At 38.9% G+C, this 22,934-nt stretch overlaps 2 protein-coding genes across 13 annotated transcripts in view; one reads left to right on the top strand and one right to left on the bottom strand.

Annotated features, from left to right (window-relative positions):
* gria4 (glutamate ionotropic receptor AMPA type subunit 4) overlaps positions 1-22,934 on the bottom strand; it is a 328,810-nt gene that overhangs the window by 115,119 nt on the left and 190,757 nt on the right. The gene's annotated exons all lie outside the window — the stretch shown is intronic.
* Positions 4,250-10,353, top strand: LOC134297351 (uncharacterized). Its single transcript, XM_062974578.1, has one exon. It carries the CDS (start codon positions 5,650-5,652, stop codon positions 9,559-9,561), a length of 3,912 nt encoding a protein of 1,303 aa, XP_062830648.1. The 5' UTR covers positions 4,250-5,649; the 3' UTR covers positions 9,562-10,353.

Here is a 22,934-nt window from a genome sequence, read left to right as displayed (position 1 = left end):
TTTCATTCATCATTCACACACAACATGCATCCATCTTCATGCACACAAATATTACCATATTCTTTCTCCCTCCTTGGAGATGCACCTTCTTAGGCCAGACCCAGCTTCCACTGCTGCCTGCCAAGACATAGTTCCAAAATGCCAAAACGCCAAAACTTCAAAAAGACCATGACTTCAAAACGCACTCTTTTCTCTTCCCATGAGAAAAAGAGGCCCCAAAAAGTAAACAGAATCCTGCTTTCCCATAGCAGATCTGCCACTCCCAAGTACACCATCTCCACTGAGCATGGCGGGTGAACAGCATCGCTGTCTGTCACACCTTCTGGACTGCCATAAGGTCACTTATATAGCAATATTTTGCTGATGATATTGTCCCAAAGTTGTAAATGAATCATAGACGTCTTCTATCATGGAATATCCTCAGTTTCCTGGACCAGATGTTGATTCCTCTTGATTGGTGTTAGCAAATACAAGCAACTCTGCCCCAAAAGTTCATCAAGTTAGCAAATGTTGACAGATGTTAACAGATGTAAACATTTCTCTTATCAGTCACAGTTCTTATCACAGTTTGCTGGGCAGGTCAACTATTTCAGGTCTCATTAGCAGGTTTTAATTACAATTCCTGAGCAGGTAGTTAATGGTTTGCAGGCATTAGTCTTCATACTGGTGTCTTCAAATGTACTAACTCACTCATTCTTCCATTCATACCACATATCATATATGCATATTTTGGTCACATATTATGACATCAGAAGTAAAGGTGTGTGTTAATATTCAAAAGACAATCCAAGTTAACATACCAATGCTGTTAGCCTTTTCATGAATGTAGCTGGAGGCACAAAGCAGTAACTAAAAAAATAGGTCAGAATATTTTTAACAATAAGCTAATTGCTATCTTATTGTTAAAAATCCATTAGATTGTCAGGAATAAACTGCAAAATTGAGCAGTTACCTGAAGGCAAAAGGGGCAAGTAATAGCTGTGATATGTTTTCCCTGGATGTTGACCATACCGTTTTACTGGAGGATTTAGCAATGTGATGTCCTCTCTAGACATTTCCTAGACCTCCCAGCATGGTCAACTTCCATGATAAGTCACTCATTAAATAGAGTTCACTATTATCCATGGTTTTGTGTATCTACACAAAGTCCGTAATTGTATCGTTTGTAGACACAGAGGTTATATTGTGCTACCTCTGCATTAGCTTTCTCCACTAGTTTGTATCTTAAAGGAAGAAACCCCCATAGCATTGAGCCATGGAAGTTAAAGTGTTGTCAAACCACATTAATTCTACAATGCAGATGCACTCAGAATGTAATAAAATTGAAATCTAAATTGTCAGTTAGATAAGTTTCCTCCTTAAGCATATGAGAGCATCCTCACAGACAGAAAGCTTCTTCAAAAATGAGAGCAATTAATCATCTGTTATTATCACCAGACACATTTACGGTTGCAGCACCCACTTGCCATGTGAGTATTTGCTTATTGGAGTCTACGTCTCGGGTGGTGGAGGGGAGGGCACACAGGAAGCTCCATCAGGGCTTGATTAGTAAAGTGCCAGAAATGACACAGTCTAATTGGGCAGGAAATAATCTAAAATGTTTTGGCTCCATGTAGATGCCGTATGGCCATTACGGAAAGCTTATTATACTAGCAATCATTTGAATTCTATCCAAGAGTACCAATTCAAGGCACTCACTGCTTGTATCTTCCTGACTGGCAAAAGACTATCTCCTTCTGAAAAATCTAAAAGGGACTTGGATGTCTTTGCCAATGCCCTTCCTGAACTTCAATTGCTAATTCCTTCTTTTTTAAAAAAAGATAGATGAAATTAAAGATAAGCAAACTGCTGCCACATACAAAAAGGGGCAAGCATCATTCACAAGCCTGCCTACTTTTTAAAATACATAGATATATTTTATTTCACTTATTTCAGTCATGTAGCTCCTCTTTTTCCTGATTTTTTTTAAAAAAATTATTATTGATCCTATTATTACTTAAAATATCTTGACCATGCTTTTAGCTGAAAGGTAGAATGTAAAGCAGTTAAACAAGCAATTACAGTAGAGTCTCACTTATCCAAGCCTCACTTATCCAAGCCTCTGGATTATCCAAGCCATTTTTGTAGTCAATGTTTTCAATATTTCGTGATATTTTGGTGCTAAATTTGTAAATACAGTAATTACAGCACAACATTACTGCATATTGAACTACTTTTCCTGTCAAATTTCTTGTATAACATGATGTTTTGGTGCTTAATTTGTAAAATCATAACCTAATTCGATGTTTAATAGGCTTTTCCTTAATCCCTCCTTATTATCCAAGATATTCGCTTATCCAAGCTTCTGCCAGCCCGTTTAGCTTGGATAAGTGAGACTCTACTGTATATAAATAAACTGTTGGGGGTTTTTTTTTGGTCAGGAGGTGTCCATTGAAAAGCAAAAGCAAATAATGTGGCTTAGAACCATAGAATTTCCAACCGCCTGCTATGCAGGAATGTATACTAATCAATTCCTGAAAGATATAGACTCAACTTCTGCTCAAATGTCCAAAGAAAGAGTGTATACCACCCAACGGCTGCAGAACCAGCCAGACATCATGTGGACTGCTCCCAGTGGTTTGAGGTGAGTACATGTCATTAATCCAGCAAAAGAAGAATGAGAAGTTACCCTGGAACTTCCTAGAAACTCCAGAATGACTTCCAATAGTGACTTGAACAGCTGTATTGAAATTCACTGTCTATGTATCAGAACTGTTTCACCAGGCAGAAGTAGCTTTAAGCATCTCCCCATAAGAGGCTTACTAGTAACATTGTTTCTAATGATCAAATGGTTGGGCATCCTGTTGTGACCTTACCAGAAGCAATATCACCAGTACGGCTCTGTTAAGTTGTATTTTGGATGGTAAGACAGCAACAGTGGAACTCCAGGAGGATAGGGCACTGGTACCAATGTGCTGTTGGCTTGGCTGGACTCTAAAAAGACATTGAGACACTTTTGTGCCAAGAGCAGGCTAATCTGGAGTATTTTGCCTGGTACACATGGCCTAAATCAATCAATCTATCTCACAATCAAACAGCTTAGGTACAATCTCTTTCCTTGAAATTTGAATCCATCAGTTCATGTTCTAGTCTCTGAACCAGTAGAAAACAAGCTTGTGCCACCAAAATGGTTTATACAAATACACATGCAATTAATTGCTTATTTAATAAGAGCTTTGCATGGTATGTTTACACCTCTTAAATTGACCAGTTTTTTATTAATGTATCTTAATGGCAAAACTTTGTAACTCTTGGCCCGATCTTTGCTTTGACATTAAGGAGCACATTCTCCTTGGGCAGAATAAATATGGTACATTAGGCAAATTGAAATGGCAGCTAATAAAGGTATGGCTTAGGACACATGAAGCTTTGAATTAGGATCAGATGAATGAATAGAATACCTATCTTAATGGCATTCGTTGGGTCAAGATGAGACTTTGGAATACAGTTTTAATAAAGCTAACTTCAGAAGGTGGCACCTGGAAGCATCTACTTAATGCCTTAATGGAGGGATAGGAGGCATATGTCATTACTTGTTGGCAAATTCTATGAATCTGAGACCCCACAGTAACTTCAAAACAATGCTGAGAAAGGAAAACTTCAGTCATTCAGTATTTAATCAGGACAGATGCTCCTGGCACCAATTCCTATAAGTTTACATACATTCCAACCCATGAATATTCAACCTTTCATGGGGGCTTATGGTACCACTAAAGCAGAAGGAAGGATATGTGATGCAACTTTAGGGCATTTCCTGTTCTATATAACATCTACATGAAATCACAGGGGAAGTGTTTTGGAGATGGGAATTCAATGTAATAATGCTCAAACTCTACCTTCCTTTTCACTCCATGGATTTAGGGAGGAGGCACACATAGATATCAGAGGACAAACATTTTAATTATTATCGTTCATTATGATCTCCTTAGCAACTTCCATAAACATTAATATAAATAAATAAATAAATAATTAAATGACTTGTTATGGTCCAAGAAGATACACCTTAATTCAGACATTACTAAAGATGTAAAATATATTTAGCTACAGAGGGAAAACCATTTTTTCTACTGTTTTTTTTGTTTTTGTTTTTTAAAATGGAATAATTAAATATTAGGAACCTTGAAAAATTACAAGTCACTTTGTTACTTTAGGGACATAACATGCTTTATGTATAATTTGGCTAGACATAAAAGTATCATGTTTGATATATTAAAGGTACTGTGGAGAAGTCATAGTTATTGTGTTTAATTTTTGTCTGTTGGAGTGTGTATTTGTGTTTTAGTTAACAGTAGCCATTTTGGAACATGAGTAAAGCAGCGGACATTTTGTTTCATTTCACAGTGGTTGGGTTGCCATGGAGATGAAGCTGGTTAGCTCATGAGAGAGAAGTGGGCGGAGCCAAGGAAAGGAGAGCGGTTTTTTTAAAAAAAGAAGAGAAGCCAGTTCAGTTGGGAGTTGAGAGTTGGGAGTTGAGAGTTGGGAGTTGAGAGGGGAGAGTGTGTGGGAGAGAAGGAGAGGGTGTGTGTGTGCATGGCTGTAGGCTTGTTCAGTCAGAAAGTACTGAAAAGATAGGCCTGGCACAGAAACCTTTAGTCAGGACAGACTAAAGGGAATCTAGTAAGATCTCTAGTGGGGAAAAATCTAGGGATCTGAGATTTGATCGGTATTGGATCAAATTATTAGTCTTATTGTAGTGGGGACATTGTCCACGAAGGAACTCGACTGTGGTTAGGGTTCGCTACAATTTGGTAACATCAGTAAGAAAGTGGAAGAAGATTTACACCAAAGTCTACGGTTATAGAGTTATTAAGCCACTTGTCTATTTAGAGTTATATAAGTTATTCAACCAAACCCGCAACTAAGCTTTGTACAAATAAATTTGTTGTTATTTGTTAATATCTGTCTCATCTCATTCCATTTGCGTCTGTGGAGCTAAGTTTCATCAGTATTAATTCAAAAAAAAAAAAACCTCACATTGGTGGCAGTTAATTGAATAAATCACACACACAGTATATAATTGGTGGCAGCGTATAGAGATTTAGTGTAACACTTAAGTTTAGTTTACATCATTTCAAATTGGTGATAGGGGTGGGATCTGAAAGTATTCCCCTCTGTCTGACACCTTTTTCACATTGGTGGCAGTGGCGGGATTCGTGTAACATCCCTGATTTAGTGCCTTAAGATCGCTTATAGAAGAAAACCGTGAGGTAAAATTTGACAAAAATGGCCACTAGACGACAGAAAAAGGTTGCTGAAGAAGAAGGTGCATTTCAGGAAGAGAGTTCAGATTCTGAACAAACACCAGTGTCAGAAATGACTCTTAAATATAGACTGGAGATGAGAAAGTTACAAATGGAGGAAAGAGAAAAAGAAAAAGAAAGAGAATTGAGGAGAGAGTTGGAATTAAGAAGATTGGAGATTGAATTGGAAAAACAGAGGTTAACACTATCTCAACCACATATCAATACCCAGGAAGGGAATTCTAGAGCTGAGGCATCAGACATGATTCTGAAGAGATTCCCTAGGTATAATAAAGACGATGATGTGGAAAAGTTTTTAATTTCATTTGAAAGGTGCTGTAAGGATTTTGAAGTTAGTGAGGAGAAGTAGATGATTTATTTGAGACCTCAGATTAGCGGGAAACTTTTAGAGATCTATGGGGACATGTCTGAGGAGACCCATAGGGATTATAAATTATTCAAGCAACAGGTGCAGCAAAAACTCCAACTAACACCTGAGTTTTATAGATTAAAATTCAGAACACTGAAGAGAGAAAGAAATCAAAGTTTCGCTCAGGTGGCATCCAAGCAAGCACAATATTTTGACAGTTGGGTGCGAACATCTGAGGTAGATAATTATCAACAATTGAGGGAGTTAATGAAATTAGAACAATTATTTCAGCTGGTGCCCTCAGAATATCGTTGGCTAGTGCAGGATCGAAGACCAGCGACAGCAGGGGAAGCGGCTGTCATGGTAGATCAATTGATCACACTGAAAGAAGGATTTAGGAAAGATGAGGGACCAAGTGATAAAAAGCAGTTTAAGCTGCCATATTATCATTCCCAAGTACGAACGCAGCAGGGGAGAGGGCCTGCAGGAGAAAACACCACCTGGAGGAGGCAGGAGGTAACAGGTCAAGTCAAACCTGAAGAGAAAATGAAGTGTTTTCGGTGTGGAAAGCTGGGACACTTAAGATATCAGTGTAACCTTTTTAAAAAGGACAAGACTTCTTTCTTTGTAAATAAAGTAGCAGTGGAAACCAAGGCAGAATTAGATACTAAGTCTAAAAGCAGCCCTGAAGTAGTGCCCAAAGAGAAACAATGTTTGTTTATTTTATCAAATAGACCATCCGAAGACTATTTAGAGTATATTTCTGTTGACAGTAAGAATATCCAGGGATGGAGGGATACTGGGTCGGATGTTTGCATCATACGTCCAGAAGCAGTACCTCAGAAATATCAACATCCTACCTCAGTAATTAATTTAAAAGGCTTAGGTCCTGTAATACCAACCCAGGTAGTTTCATTATCAATTGAATACAATGGTTGGAAAGGAATTTGGGACTTTGCCATCAGTTCAGATATACCTTATAAATGTTTAATCGGTAACGACCTGGCTAAGGAAGTTAAGAACTGGCAGAAGTTATGTGAGGAAGATGAAGATAACTTCGAAGGCCCTACTCAGGAAGCAATATGCTTGCCAATTCATCAGGATGTAGGAGAGGATCCAGAATCCAGTTCTATAATTACTGAGATTGTTAACAAGACAGAGGGAGTTAGAGAAATTCTGCAAGAACAAAAGGCAGATGAAACCTTAAAACCCTTGTTTAAACAAGCTGAGAATACACTAGAGTCAGCAGAAGAACAACCCTCTAGATTCATTACTAAAGATGGCGTGCTATATAGAGAGAGTAAAAGTCTAAAGACAGCAGGAGAGTCAGAGGTGCATACCCAAATTGTAGTGCCAGAGAAATTCAGAGAACAACTCATGAGGGTGGCACATGATAGCCCTCAGGGAGGCCATTTGGGTATCAGAAAAACAACTAAAAGAATTACAAAGAACTTTTATTGGCCTGGCATGTTCCAGAAAATAAAAGAATTTTGCCGGTCATGTGACACCTGCCAAAGACTGAGTACCGGGAGGGATAAGATCAAAGCTCCTCTAATCCCTATGCCTGTAATTGGAGAGCCATTTTACAGAGTGGGAATCGACATAGTTGGTCCTCTTTGTAAACCAAGCAAAAGGGGTTATAAGTACATACTAACTATGATCGACTATGCTACAAGATACCCGGAAGCAGTAGCTCTCACCAACATCGAGACCTCAACCATAGCTAATGCTTTGTTATCCATTTGGGGAAGAACTGGATATCCCAAAGAATTAGTATCTGACTTAGGGACCCAGTTTACCTCGAAACTTATGAAGAGACTACTTGAGTTATGCGGCATCAGGCATCTTACATCGACGGCCTACCACCCACAAACAAATGGGTTGGTCGAAAATCTAAATAAGACTCTAATTAAAATGATAAAGTCTTATAGCCAACAGAGACCGCATGATTGGGACATTAAGCTTCAACAACTATTATTTGCATACAGATCAGTCCCCCAGGATAGTACAGGCTACAGCCCTTTCGAACTGTTGTATGGAAGAAAGGCTCGAGGACCGTTAGATTTGGTTAAGGAGTACTGGGAGGCGAGCCCAGCAGCAGAGCCGGTTCCAGTGGCTGATTATCTACGAGATCTACAGTCAACAATGCAGTTAGCCAAGGACATCACACATGAGCATCTGACCGCAGCACAACAACGGCAGAAAGACTATTACGACGCAACATCTAAGGCGAGAAACTTCAACATTGGAGATGAGGTCCTGTTTTTGTCACCTAACAGAACCAACAAACTTCAAATGGATTGGTCAGGACCCTGGAGAGTCACCAAGAAGCACAACCAAGTGAACTATGACATCTATAATGAACAATTAAATGTCGAAAGGAGAGTCCATGTAAATATGTTGAAACCTTATGTTTGGAGATCGGCTAATGTGTATATAGTAGTGTCAGAAGATGAGTCCGGTCCCTTTACTTTTTGGGAAGGTGATCGAGAGCTATATAAAAATTTGGATCAAGTAGATATAAGTAAAGAGTTAACCCAATCTCAACGGGAGGAGATTGTGGGAGTTTTAAATAAATATAGTAAAATGTTTTCTGATTTACCAGGAAGGGTCCAAGGGGTACAGCATCAAATTAATACCAATGATGCAGCTCCTATAGCTTCCCCTCCGTTCCGAGTGACTGGGAATATCAATGAGTGTATCGAGAGGGAGGTGAAAGAGATGTTGGACCTGGGCATTATTGTGCCATCGAATAGTCCCTGGGCTTCACCTATTGTGCTGGTTCAGAAGCCAGATAAAACTATTAGGTTTTGTATAGATTATCGACTTCTGAACAAGGTGACCCAAACTGATACATATCCAATGCCACGATTGGATGACCTATTGGAAAGGATCGGGAGAGCTCAGTTTATCAGCAGTATAGACCTTACTAAGGGATTCTGGCAAGTGCCCATGGCACCACAAGACCAGCCTAAGACAGCATTTCGTACGCAAGGTGGGCTTTACGAATTCTCAGTGTTACCTTTTGGACTAAAAAACAGCCCCGCAACATTTCAAAGATTGGTTGACAAGGTCCTTAGTGGCCTAGGAAACTTTTGTGTGGCCTACATGGATGATATAGGAATTTTTAGCAATTCGTGGGAGGATCACCTAAAGCATTTGGATATAGTATTGGGCAGATTAAAGGAAGCTGGCTTAACCATCAAAGCTTCCAAATGTAAATTGGGAAAAAACACCACAAAATATTTAGGGCATTTAGTAGGAGGAGGTTGTATTCGACCAGACCCTACTAAAGTGAAAGCTATTCACCAGTGGCCAGTGCCCAAAACGAAAAAACAGGTTAGATCATTCCTCGGATTGGCTGGATATTATCGAAAATTTATTCCCTCCTTTAGTAATCTGGCAGCCCCTTTATTGGACCTGACCAAAAAGAAGAACCCTAATAAAATAATCTGGACTCCAAATTGTCAAACATCCATGGATCGGTTGAAACAGGCCATTACATCAGATTCTGTCTTGAAAGCCCCAGATTTCGATGAACCCTTCATTTTGACTTGCGACGCGTCTGACATTGGGTTAGGAGCTGTCCTAAGTCAAATTGATAAGGAAGGTGAGGACAGACCTATTTTATTTTTAAGTAAGAAGTGGCATTCCCACGAATGCAGTATGTCCACCATTGAAAAGGAGTGTTACTCCATAATTTGGTCAATAAGGAAACTCAAACCTTATTTATGGGGAAGGAAATTCACCCTACAAACCGACCATGCACCATTGAAATGGTTGGATAATGTAAAAGGAACAAATAATAAACTGTTACGGTGGAGTTTGTCATTACAAGATTTCACATACGAAATCAAACATGTCACAGGTAAAAGAAATGTTGTTGCTGATGCACTGTCTAGAGTGTCTTGAAAAGTTAAAGGTTTTATTTATGGTTTATTCAATGTATTTAATCATAATAAGTTTGTGTTACAGTAATGTGTTTATATATATATATATATTGTTATGCAATTTTTAAATTATTTTTGCCCATTCTGGGATTCTAAATGGCCAAAAATAATCTTCTTTGGGTGGAAGGTGTGGAGAAGTCATAGTTATTGTGTTTAATTTTTGTCTGTTGGAGTGTGTATTTGTGTTTTAGTTAACAGTAGCCATTTTGGAACATGAGTAAAGCAGCGGACATTTTGTTTCATTTCACAGTGGTTGGGTTGCCATGGAGATGAAGCTGGTTAGCTCATGAGAGAGAAGTGGGCGGAGCCAAGGAAAGGAGAGCGGTTTTTTTAAAAAAAGAAGAGAAGCCAGTTCAGTTGGGAGTTGAGAGTTGGGAGTTGAGAGTTGGGAGTTGAGAGGGGAGAGTGTGTGGGAGAGAAGGAGAGGGTGTGTGTGTGCATGGCTGTAGGCTTGTTCAGTCAGAAAGTACTGAAAAGATAGGCCTGGCACAGAAACCTTTAGTCAGGACAGACTAAAGGGAATCTAGTAAGATCTCTAGTGGGGAAAAATATAGGGATCTGAGATTTGATCGGTATTGGATCAAATTATTAGTCTTATTGTAGTGGGGACATTGTCCACGAAGGAACTCGACTGTGGTTAGGGTTCGCTACAATTTGGTAACATCAGTAAGAAAGTGGAAGAAGATTTACACCAAAGTCTACGGTTATAGAGTTATTAAGCCACTTGTCTATTTAGAGTTATATAAGTTATTCAACCAAACCCGCAACTAAGCTTTGTACAAATAAATTTGTTGTTATTTGTTAATATCTGTCTCATCTCATTCCATTTGCGTCTGTGGAGCTAAGTTTCATCAGTATTAATTCAAAAAAAAAAAAACCTCACATTGGTGGCAGTTAATTGAATAAATCACACACACAGTATATAATTGGTGGCAGCGTATAGAGATTTAATGTAACACTTAAGTTTAGTTTACATCATTTCAAATTGGTGATAGGGGTGGGATCTGAAAGGATTCCCCTCTGTCTGACACCTTTTTCACAGTACAATTTATTCAGAAAATAATTACAAACTGCATGTCCTATTTTGAATTTTATTTTGTTACAAATTACTAGGTCCTGGACTGTAAGAAACATCTTTGCTTTTGCCTTGAGCAGACAAAAAGAACACCAATAAAAAAGGAGAAGCCATCAATGGCAGTAAAATAAAGAAAACGATTTTGTCTCCACTAGTCATCCATAGTGTCTAGCAGACATAAAATACTCATTCCCATAAAAAGACACGAGAAAAGGAAACCAAGACCAAGGAATTTCATTGATGCAATATATTGTAGACAATCTTACCTAGTAGTGTAACTGGTATATAATTTTTAAAAATAATGTGTGTATGGCAGGGGAGTTGAAGATATAAACACCTTAGATATTTTATTCACCATTCTAAAACAAAATATTCTGTAGTTCAGTTTTCTCTGAATATTCTGAAAAAAGCTTTCAATTACAAGGAACTATTTCATTCTGGTTTGTTTTCTTTTCTTTTTTTGGGGGGGGGGGGACTTTCTACTTAGCAGACATGTTAGATGTGCTCATGGTGGGAGAAGTGTTCCAGTCTATTCTGCATCAGGTTTTCCTCCTCTTGAAGAACAGCATGACTGTTGTATCATGGGGAAATTGCTCCAAGATTCCCCATGGATTCCTGAAACCATAGATAATAGCAAACACTATATTTTAACTAACTCACACTGGAATCATACTAGAGAATTGCTCATTAAGTCTAGAGTGGCCTACAAATACTTTCGGGGAGGGGGGATATTTTGTGGAGAAATGAGCCCATGGATTTCGAATCCATGGATAAAGGGGTCTCACTTTACTTGCAGACATGGCTCTATACCTGGTGGCAAGAGCCACTTGTACGTTTACCCAGCTCTAATATTTCCGAAGAAAATAACCTATAAATATGCTTTATGTGGTGGGCTCCTTTTTATTGATCTTTTTTTTAACATCTACATATCACTTTTCCCACAATGAACTCAAAGCAGCATAAATTCTATAATCACTCCATGCTCCCCCCAAATCATAATTTGTTCAACTGTGAAGTCTCATATGGTATTTCAACCATTTACAATAGTTGAGTGCAAAATACTCCTTTGTGCACAAGCCAGCTCGATCAATTATGGGAACAATCGAAACTTGTGGCCATTTTACATCTCTAAATGAGTAGGGCTGGATAAACCCAATGGACAGTGACTTCCCATATGATCTTATCTTCCACTGCTCTCCTTGAATGCATTGCTCCTATATAAAATATAGTTATCTGTATCAGAAACAATTAGCAACTTCTTCTGAACTGTAACATCACCTTTGGATTTCCCTGCTCCAGATGACTGATTTTGCCCTGAAATTGTGTTACCAGCTGGAAAAATATTTTGTTTGTTTTGGTAGGCTTAGTGTGACCATGTCATCTCTCAATTTACATTTCACAGATGAGAACTGAACTGTGTGTGACCAAGCAATATCGGAGTGTGATCAACATGGTGAAAGTTATTAATGAGGAAGAATGCATAAGCCATGCAAAGCTGCAACTGTTTCCTTTTGCTGATGAGGAAGGGCAGGATTCTCTCCCTCCTCCTTTTCCCAATGTTGAATTGAGAAAGAACTATTTGTGCACTTTGACCTTGGTCTGCAGCAACAAAGGAAAGAGGTGGGAGAAACTGGAACATTTTAAAAGCAACAAAAAAGTGGGGAATAGAGGATTAATGTCCCTGTCCATGTCAAATCAGGACAATCGGAGGATGGTAGTAGTGTTGAAGCATGGTAATACAGTCACCCCCCCCCCATTTGCAGTTTTGATTATTCATGAATTTGATTAAAAATATTTCTAGGAATAACGGGGGCCTCCAGTGTAACTCTGTGGTCAACGTTTTGCACACATCTTGGAAGACCTAGAGATTTCTAGGGAGAACACCTCTCTAGGAATCTCTAGGTCTTCCAATGCATTCTATTGTCAGTTTCCAATGAAAGTTGGCCACAGAATCATGCCTTGAGTAATATTCTCTCTGATAAAAGAAATAGCATTTTCTTTATTTGCAGTTTTTCACTTATATGGGGGTTCGGAGCAGCAAACCCCAGCAAATGTAGATGGCTGACTGTAAATGCGCTGCATCTGAGCAGAAGTGCTGGAAATGCAGGAATGATCAAACACCACATTGGCTGCAAATTGCACAGAAACCAAGAGTACAGTTTCAGAAAGACATCTATAAAACCCAGGAAGGCTTAATAAAGTGCTAGTATAAAGGGAAATATAAGGCCCAGGACGTAGAGAACTCCCTGCAGACTCAAATAAATCACGCCTTCCAAAATCCGATGGAATCCACTAGACAGGATCATTAAATCTTTTGAAAACTAGTTTGACCCAGTACTTAACACTGATGGAGAAATGATTTTCTGGACTCTCTGTGAAAATCTAGGTTATAGGTAACCCTAAAGCCATACAGTTACTGCACAGCTCTGCTACAAGTCTTTAACAATCGGAAGGACTGAGATCAAATGATTTTCTTTTCCTATTCTTTCTTTCTTTCTGTCACACAGCTTTGCAAAGCACGAAAAGCACACAATTTTGGAAGTAGTCTCCTGTCTCTCACACACAGACAGACACGCACACACAGACACATCTAAAGCTGCGGACAGGTCTGTGTGCCCCTAAAACCAAGATTAAAGCTTGCAGCAATGTCAGGTTGTGTTTGCACTGCAGATGTGCTGCAGCACGTTCATGTCCTCCTTTCTCTTCGCATTTCAGAGGCTTCACAGTCTTGGGAATCACATTGTGAAGGTGAGTAATCAAAGGAGAGAGAGACAAAAACTGGCAGAAACCTGAGAAGACCCCTAGAACAGAGGCAGGATGGCAGAGATATTCACTCTCATTGTTTCCGACACACTCTGCTATGTATTCTCTTCAGACAGAATAATCCTTTCTACTTCATTGTGTTTGGATTTTGAACTCAAGCTACTGGATCAAAGTGCTTTACTTTATTCAGCCAAAAAAATAGGGGAAATGATAGGATGAATAAAATGCCCGCTTTTGAAGACAAACTGCAAAGGAATGCAGCATTTTGCATGGGAACACTTTGTTCCTAATGCATCACTTGTACTTGGAGTCCAAACTTTGGGAAGGGCTGTAGAGGACACGCAATGAATGCAAAGGATCCCAGATTGAATACCTGATTTCTCCATGTTTTCAACAGGGTAAAATTATGGGCTATCATTCGTGGCCAAATATTATTGTCTTCCAGAGGTAGAGTCTTGGCAATAGATCCATAAATGACTGTGAAAGTGGATTCTGGATCCACAGCTGACGTCTAGTTAGAATGCTCAGGCCAGGGCTTTCCAATTCTCTGCAATTATACTACATTTTTAAAGGTTAGATTTAAGCCCAGGTTTAAATCTTTTTGGTGGTCCATCGACATTCTGTTTTCTGTTCTCAAATTGTTAATAAAGTAACTGCTTTGGGAGACAGTGATTGAACATTCGGACAATGGAGGCAGTCCATCAAAGTTGATGGCTGAGAATCATAGTTTCAGTGTTGGTGGTCTTTGCCAGCGTTTGTCTGCCTGTTTTCCCATTTGCCAGATTTTTTTTTGGAAAACAAAGGTGATGGAATCTTTCCAGAATTCAAGAGTGATGTTTGCAGATGGTCCCTGTTTCAGAGGTATACAATAATAATAATGATAACGATAACGATAACGATAACAATAATGATAATAAACTTTATTTATATTCCACCCTATCTCCCCGAGAGGACTCAGAACGGATAGAGTGGGAAAAGACAATAAACAAGCCTCTTGGTATTGGGGTAAACTACTACCAGTTGTTATAGTCCAAGTGTGGATAACTTGGCTAGGACCAATTGGTGCAGATTACATCCTGTCCAATTTTCAGCTGAAAATCAGCAAAAATCAGATCTGGAGGCCAATCCAGTTGAAGCTTCCAAATTTATCATTTAGAGATGGTGGAGGTATTTTAAGGAAGTCCCTGGCCCACAGAGGTTTCCAAGACTTTTTTTAAAGTTGTTTCTTCATTTATTTTTTTTGTGGGACAGAAGGACTTCTGGGGGGTGGTGGTTTCTGTCATATTCAGAAGGGACCAAGCTCTTTTTCAGCTGCTCCAAAGACTATGGACCTCATCAGATGGAGTGGGTGGAGGAGGTAATGGGGAAAGCAGAGGGTAATCTTAACCCTTCCATCTTTGACTGTCTTCTGGGATGTCTAGCCATCTCACATTCTGCATCTTTCCTTTCATTTCCTCTGCTTTCTCCTACTTTCTGAAGCTTGGAGTCAGGTAACACTTGACTCCTGCAGATGGCTGCTAGGCTCCTTTCCATGGACTGAGGAAATGAAGCCCCACCAGAAGTGCTCTTACATGTGATGGCCTCTGTGGGACTCCATTTCCCAAGTGCATGAGAATGGAGCCTAGCAGCCGTCTGATGAAATTCCAGGACATAAAGCAAGAGATTCACATTACAAGAAAAGAGATTGTACCTAAATATTAGGAAGAACTACTTGATGGTAAGAGGCAGAGCTGTTTGGCCTCTGAGTGTGGGGGAGCCTCCTTTCCTGGGGGTTTTAAAGCAGAGGCTGAATGGCCATCTGTGGGGAGTGGTTTGATTGTGTGTACCTGCATGGCAGGGGGTTGGACTGGATGGCCTTTCAGGTCTCTTCCAACTTTATGATACTATGTTTCTATGACTCACCCAAGGTCACATAGTGGATTTTCATGGGATACTGATATTAGCAAAGACAGTTGAACAGAATTTAAAATATCAGTATCCCATGAAAATCCACTATGTGACCTTGGGTGAGTCATAGAATCATAATATCATAAAGTTGGAAGAGACCTGAAAGGCCATCCAGTCCAACCCCCTGCCATGCAGGAACACATTAGTACACCAATATTCTTCATATTTGTCTTATCTCCTTTTCAGAGTTAATGGGCTTCACTGCCATAACTTGAGGGAGCAAAGTTTGAAAGATTCTGGTTATGTACTGCAAGGAAAAATGGTTTTTCATTTGTCCTCCACATCCTGCTTATCATTCGTTAACTGACCCTGACATTTAATATTATGAGAGGTAGAGAAAAACTTCTCCATACTAAAATCTTTATCTTACACTATCAGGTCATTTTTTGTAGCTCTCTTGCCCTCGACACCTAATAAGAACCAAATCCTTTCTATGTTTCCCCCCTTTATAATGAAAGGGTTACAACATCTGAATGATTTCAGTTGCTCTTTTCCAGATGCATGGTGTTTGATTTGACATGGATCAGGTAGAACTATACACACTCAGCAGCACTATATCAGCATTATGACACTGGCTGCTTCATTTTCAATTTCTTGCTGAATGTTCACAGTAATGGAAGCTGGAATATTCCTTACACCACAACTCCACAGTGTATTTTCTGGTAAACCCAAGGTTCAGGCTCTTCTCCATGTCATGGCAGATTATGATTGTGTAGGGATTGGTCTCCTCCATTCTGCATTATTCTCCTCGTACATTTAATGGTACTGAGTCTCATCTGCCACGTTATGATTTGGAGAGTGTTTTTCAGAGCCCTTCACAGTCCTCTTTGGTGTTTATTTTCCATCCCACTTGCAAACAAGAGACCCTATCCACTCACTCCAGAATAGCTATTCTTATTCTTATTATTACTATCTTTATTTATACCCTGCCCTTCTTCCTATGGGGACTGAAGGCAGCTAACACTCCACACTAAACAAGTTTAAAAGGTGCAATACCAAAGTCAAAAAACAATTTATTATTTTGAAAATTATTATACCATCATTTTCCTCTTTGTACACTATAATGTCAGACTGTTTTATCTACACAGAAAATTCCTTACACTCCATTCTACCGTCATTTCCTCTCTTTCTCTAACCAACACAATGATATTTGTACATCTTTACCATGACCCTTGTAAAAAACACACACACCTCTTTCTCTATAAGCTCAATTTGTCAGCACTGTCTTCTTCATATTTTTACTCTTTCTTGTTTAATTTCACAGTAACAAGACACACTGGAAAGAATCTTACAAATATGACTACAACAATCTGGAAGAAAAATGCATCACCACTTCTGCTTCTTATAGCATGGAGATCCAAACAACATAGTCATCCATTTCAACTGTTGACAAGCTGGTATGGGAATAATATAAACTTGAATAGAGAGTTCTGAGGAGCCCGCAGTGGCGCAGTGTGTTAAAGCGCTGAGCTGCTGAACTTGCAGACCAAAAGGTCGCAGGTTCAAATCCAGGGAGCGGAGTGAGCGCCCGCTGTTAGCTCCAGCTTCTGCCAACCTAGCAGTTTGAAAACATGCAAATGTGAGTAGATCAATAGGTACCGCTCCAGCAGGAAGCTAACGGTGCTCCATGCAGTCATACCGGCGACATGACCTTGGAGGTGTCTATGAACAACTCTGGCTCTTGGGCTTAGAAATGGAGATGAACACCAACCCGCAGAGTCGGACATAACTGGACTTAACGTCAGGGGAAACCTTTACCTTTACCTTTAGAGATGTTCAAGCCATCTTTAATCTACCCCAAGTTATGAGCAGATAGACATTCTCATCCCTCGGCCAGTCATTAAATGAAACATTTGACTCTTTCCTCCAGCTACAGTTTTATGCAGGTTTTAATATTATTTCATGTATTATCATGAAAGTACCATAAAAAGTACATATTTATCATGAAAGTAAAATTTTGCATAGACAGCATAGAATTTTTGAGGACGGGGTGTTTGCAGCCCTTGTTTTAGTGGAGGGTATGGGGAACCACAATTTCTTTTAGTTTTAATTTTCTGTCCAAAATTCAGTTTACTAGTAACTTTAAAGTGCATGTATACTTTACATACATTTTTAAAAGAAAACTTTATCAGTCAGAACACAATCCCCTTTTCTATAGCTTTTGGCTGAGTAACTGTTGACAACATATTACATTCTGAAATCTAGGAGAAATCCCTAATGGCTACACTGAGGAACAGTGCAAGCCAGGGGTTGCTGGAATGTATTAAGGGTAATATGCAGCCAATGTATATTTCAACATTTGGTCTGAATAGGCAGCTTCCTTTGTTGGTACACTAACTTGCTCCAGGCATGCCTGAGGCATGGATGTCTTCTGAAACCCAGGGGGAACTGAACTTGTACTCTCACAACATTCAATACAAATTGAAAAAAATATAAAGGGTGTAGAATCATATACAGCAAGGTTGTCATACTTAATGCTTAAAGGTATACAGCACTTTACATACTTCTTTTGCTTTTCATACCACATTCATTTCCCAAAAATGACTGAAAATGACCCCCGCAAAACAATGGCAGCTGAATTTCTTTCAAAGTCCTAATGAAAGAAAATGTCACTTTCAAAGGTAACGACTGCCAGCAGGATGCTAAATATGACAATCCACACACACTTCAGTTTGAGTTTTTTGCACAGTGTAAAACATGTATGACTTTCTGTGCAAAATTCAAGTCTTTTGTACATTTTCCCCTCAAGAAAAGGCCCTGAAGTGTGAAAAATTGCCAGAGGAAGTTGAAAAAAACACCTTGGAGGTTTGCTGGGATACATCAGCATAATGTAGAAACATCTGAAGGACTACAGGTGCCTACCCCTATTGAACTGTGACTGAGACCCATGCGGAAACAATTATGGGGTGGGCTTCTTGGAACATCCCAACAGAAGCAATTCCCTAGTGACCTGATGTAGAGGACACATGGGAACCCAATTTGTGAAATGTTTGCATTTTAAGGACTTCATTGCATGAAGCAGTTACTCCATTTAGGCCACACTATCATTGATAGTGGTAACATACTAGGATGAGCATCTTCATTATCACACATTTCAACAACTATGTCACTTCCCTGATCCATAGTCCCATGATATGACATACTTCTGCTTAAACTTTTACCCTCACCCTTGCACAGTTGTTGTGATTTGTAATACTTTAAAAATATTTTAAAGCAATTTTAAAATTACATATTTATCTATCTTCAACTCAAAAAGGAAAGGAAGAGTGGGAGAGAAGGAGAATCCCATCCCTTGATGTCACTTCACTTCTACAGAAATGGAACAAGCTCATTGCACCAGGTAAGGGACAAGAATGTGGGGTGATCTGTGAAAATTTAAAGGTTTTCCTGTCAATAACCGAGAACAAGTTTATCATGAAGAAGTGGCAGATGGGGTACACACTTTGTTCTGACCAAGGGATGCACAATGTGTCATGCGCAAGTGCTTAAACATTTCAATATCAGTTGGCTGCTTTAGTGTGAAACAATCCTCATTGTTTCCAGTGCCTTTGTACCAGACCAACTCACACCCAGAATAATATCAGACCAGTCAAAGAAGGAATTCATTGATAGCTCTAGGACATATTATTACCAACGAAAGCACACCTTGATTAATATCTCAAGATCATAAAATGCCAACCTGGGGGATTTGGCCACAGATTTATTTCAAATTCACTAGAAATATGTCTGGAAATGCAGGGATGTAGGTGCAATTATTTCAGACCAAAGTGGCACATACATCTGGCAAAATCAAGAGTTCTGGACATATGGACCATGAGCAGAAACACAAGAGCAGAAATGCATGTAGGTGTATCAGGTACCAATTGGTCTTGTCCTGATGTACAGCATGTAGTCATAAGTGTTAATTCTCAAAACCTTGACTTAAAAGGTTTCAGGCAATTTCCTTAATTTTGTCATAGAAGGAATATGAGCAATATGAATTCAGCAATTCCTTTCCTGCTGAATAGTCTCTGGTCCTGTCGATAAAATGGGAAGTTCCAACAGTTTGGTATTAAAGTGGGAAGAGATAGGGAATTCATGCAGCGGTAAGGCTCCAAGAACCTCTCATAGGTTGTATGGAGAGACTGCTTAATCATGCAAATTGCCCTGCAAGAATTAAATGCCACCTGTGATTTCACCACTGGTGAAATACTGAATTGAATTCCAGCCCAAGACATAAGCAAACCAGAAAGCTTCTCTAGGTATCCAAATTATCAGAGACTACAGGAAAGGTGGATTTGGTGAGGTGCAAATAGCTAAGGATTAAAGGATAATTAGCATGGAAGAAGTAGGCTCACATTTTAACTGAACCACAGTGGATAAGCTTATCTTGGTAAAACTTGCTGAGACTTTCTTAGCATTACACCAAACAAGGCTCATTTCTTTTTTTAAAAATGCTACTATTCTTCGGAGTATAAGGGCACGTTTATTTCTTGATGAGCTATCCAGGACTCCCATTGCCCCATCCTTGTATTGAAAATGTTAGGAAAGTTTCAGGAAGGCTTAAGATCTTCACAGCAGTCTTGACATGTTGATGAGCAATGGATACAGCCATAAAATAGTATAAGTTGAGCATCCTTTTTCCAAAATGTTTTGGATCAGAAGTGTTTTGGATTTCAAATACCCCCCACCCCACTCCCAAGATTTTGGAATACTTATATTTACATATGCATATGGTCTGTAGAAATTGTTGGACTACAGCACTTATCATCCTCAGCTAGCATGGCATTTGTTGGAGATGAAGAGAGCTGTGGCATCACAACTGGGGACTCCAGTTGGGAATGTTAGTGATATCAACAAAAACTTGGCTGTTTCTAGCTCATATTCTTCCTTCCTTCCTTTCTTTCTTTCTTTCTTTCTTTCTTTCTTTCTTTCTTTCTTTCTTTCTTTCTTTCTTTCTTTCTTTCTTTTTGGTGAGCATGGAAAATAAGTTAGCTGCTAAAAACCAACATTTCTTATAAACCCAAGAAGTGTTATGTTTTTATCTTACCACCAGTTAAGCAAACACATTTATTTTCATAATGTCAAGGCATTTGGTAGTAAATATAAATAATATATTTAAAAAAATCTCTTAGATTAAAAACACATGCACCATATTAAAATTTTCATGAAGTATTGAAATAGTTTAACATGACTGAATGTTTTAAATCTCATGTAATAATAATTGGCTACCAGATCTTGCAGCAAAGAGCAACAGCCCAACAGAAGCAATTCCCTAGTGACCTGATTTTTGCTGGAGAGTCTTTTTCCCCACACAGTTCTTTACAATCACCTCACTATGTTTTTAAGCATCTTGAAAGCAAACAAGGGAGAGACCAAAGAAATACCTGGCAGAAAAGAACACTATCAAAGGCAGGAGATCCCTTCTGATCTTGGCAGCTATGCAGGATCAGATCTGGTTAGTACTTGGATGGGGACTGCCAATGAATATCAAGTGTTATAGGATACATTTCAGAGGAAGTCAATGGCAAACCACCCCTGTGTATTTTTTTTTTGCCTAAGAGGCCCTGTGAAATATATGAGGTCATCATAAGTGAACGAGTGACATAACAGACACTAATTATTTAAAACTTTAGAGTACACATTGACAGCATGCTGGTTTTGTCTCATATTCATCTCTTGGTCACTATAAGACAGCAACTGCCATCAAAAAATAGAGATTGTCAATGGAATCATGTTGGAGAACCAATTTAAAATCTTCCCTAAACTATTTTATATGCAAGGATCATAGGAAAATATTAATCTCACAGCTAACAGTGACCTTGATTCTGAATAGGTATGTATCAGAGCACTGCAGGATTTGGTAATTGCCTGTTGCAGATCAACCATGGATCTGTTTGGCCTCGCATTTCAAAAATAATATTCGCTCTAACGTATAACATAAATAGAATACAAAAAAAATTCCTACTTTCTATAATCAAATATGATGCTTTGCTTGCATGTTTGCTATTTTTGTCAGTAAAAATTGATACCAAGAACTTACATTTGTTTAGAACCCGATGCTGAGTTGCAACGAGTTGGCAAACATTACATTTACAGCTGATCTTCTGTATTCACAGATTCTGTACCCACAGATTTAACTAAAAACAGTTTGAACATATTTTACGCAAGGGACCCCATTTTAGTACACAATTGTATATAATAGGACTTGAGCATCTGCAAGTTTTGGTATCCAAAGAGGGGAGTCTAGCGCCAAACCCCAGTAGATACTGAGGGATATAAGTTCTTCTGTCTAGGTACCCTTTTTATTTCAGAATCATAAATCTAAGGACTCTTCCAGACAGGCCCTATATCCCAGGATCTGATGCCAGGTTTTCTGTATATCCCAGATTATCTGGCAGTGAGGACTCATATACTCCAGCTTCAAACAGAAAACCTGGGATCAGATCCTTGGATATAGGGCCTGTCTGAAAGGGCCCTAACTCTGCTGTCCAATAGTTGAAGCTAAAGTTAAGTACATAAATCCACTGCTTAAATCCTGGAACATAATGGATGTTTTTCTGGGTAAAATCATGGCCAATCACTATGATTATTCAGAATACTTGCACATGTCTATACTATGTTATTCTTGCTGATCAAAATCACTTTTTGCCCCTTTACATCCTAAAGATACTCACTCACATTAGAAACTAAAATTAGCTATCTGTGCTATTAGAACACAAATGTGTCCAAAACTGTTAACATCTCTTTATGTCTTTCTGGCAGTACGAGTGTGAGAACTTAAAAATAGCCACACAGAGATTTGGTTTATATTTTGTATGCCTGCTCTCAAGCTGAAGCTAAAGCCTGAAGGCCAAACTTTAAACTCCTAAAAATAGCGCTAAAACCAGAACGCTTCAAGAACACCAAGTGCAGCAGCATGAACAACAATGAAGGATGACACATTGCAGCAACAACATATATTGGGAGGAAACCTTAACCATGCAATTGTCTTTTAATGTTTACTTTAAAACTTCATCATAGCAGAAAGACCTCTTTTTCCATCCCTGTATCTCAATATGTTCAGTAACTCTTGCACATAAGCCAGAGGAGAACTGAGTGCACATCTGATTGGAATTCCTTGCCTTCACCAAATATGACAAGACTACTAATAGGCCAAGGAGGAAAACAAAGAGGAATAAAACCTGCATTATTTATATTCCATTTTCTCCCTCTATTTCTCCATTAATTTCTCTCTTTTCATTTCAAGACACTAAAAGTAGAGCAAAATGATCAGCAGTCAATGCAGCATGTCTCTGTTCTGGTTCTAGCTCATATAGCAAGCCTGACAAATTGGCTCTGATTATAACATTTTTTATAGCGCACATTGTCTTTGCCAACTATAAAACAAAAAGGCCTTTAGGAAAGTGGCATCTCTCATCTTCTCCTGACTTAGAAATGTAAAATATAAAACAGCAGGGTTTAACAGAAATTGTGTCTTATTACTAAGATGGTCACTGTTGTTAGACAATGGCAATTGAACACTCCTTTCCTGTTTGATTTTCAGGGCATTGCTGCATCTAAGAAGAAAA

Source organism: Anolis carolinensis, chromosome 3 (assembly GCF_035594765.1).
Source record: "Anolis carolinensis isolate JA03-04 chromosome 3, rAnoCar3.1.pri, whole genome shotgun sequence".
NCBI classification, from domain to species: domain Eukaryota; kingdom Metazoa; phylum Chordata; class Lepidosauria; order Squamata; family Dactyloidae; genus Anolis; species Anolis carolinensis.
Note: the sequence above shows the minus strand (reverse complement) of the source record. Positions and strands in the feature narration are given on the sequence as shown.

Coding starts and splice junctions, on each gene's coding strand:
- LOC134297351 (XM_062974578.1), top strand. CDS start 5,650: ATGATTTATTTGAGACCTCAGATTAGCGGGAAACTTTTAGAGATCTAT.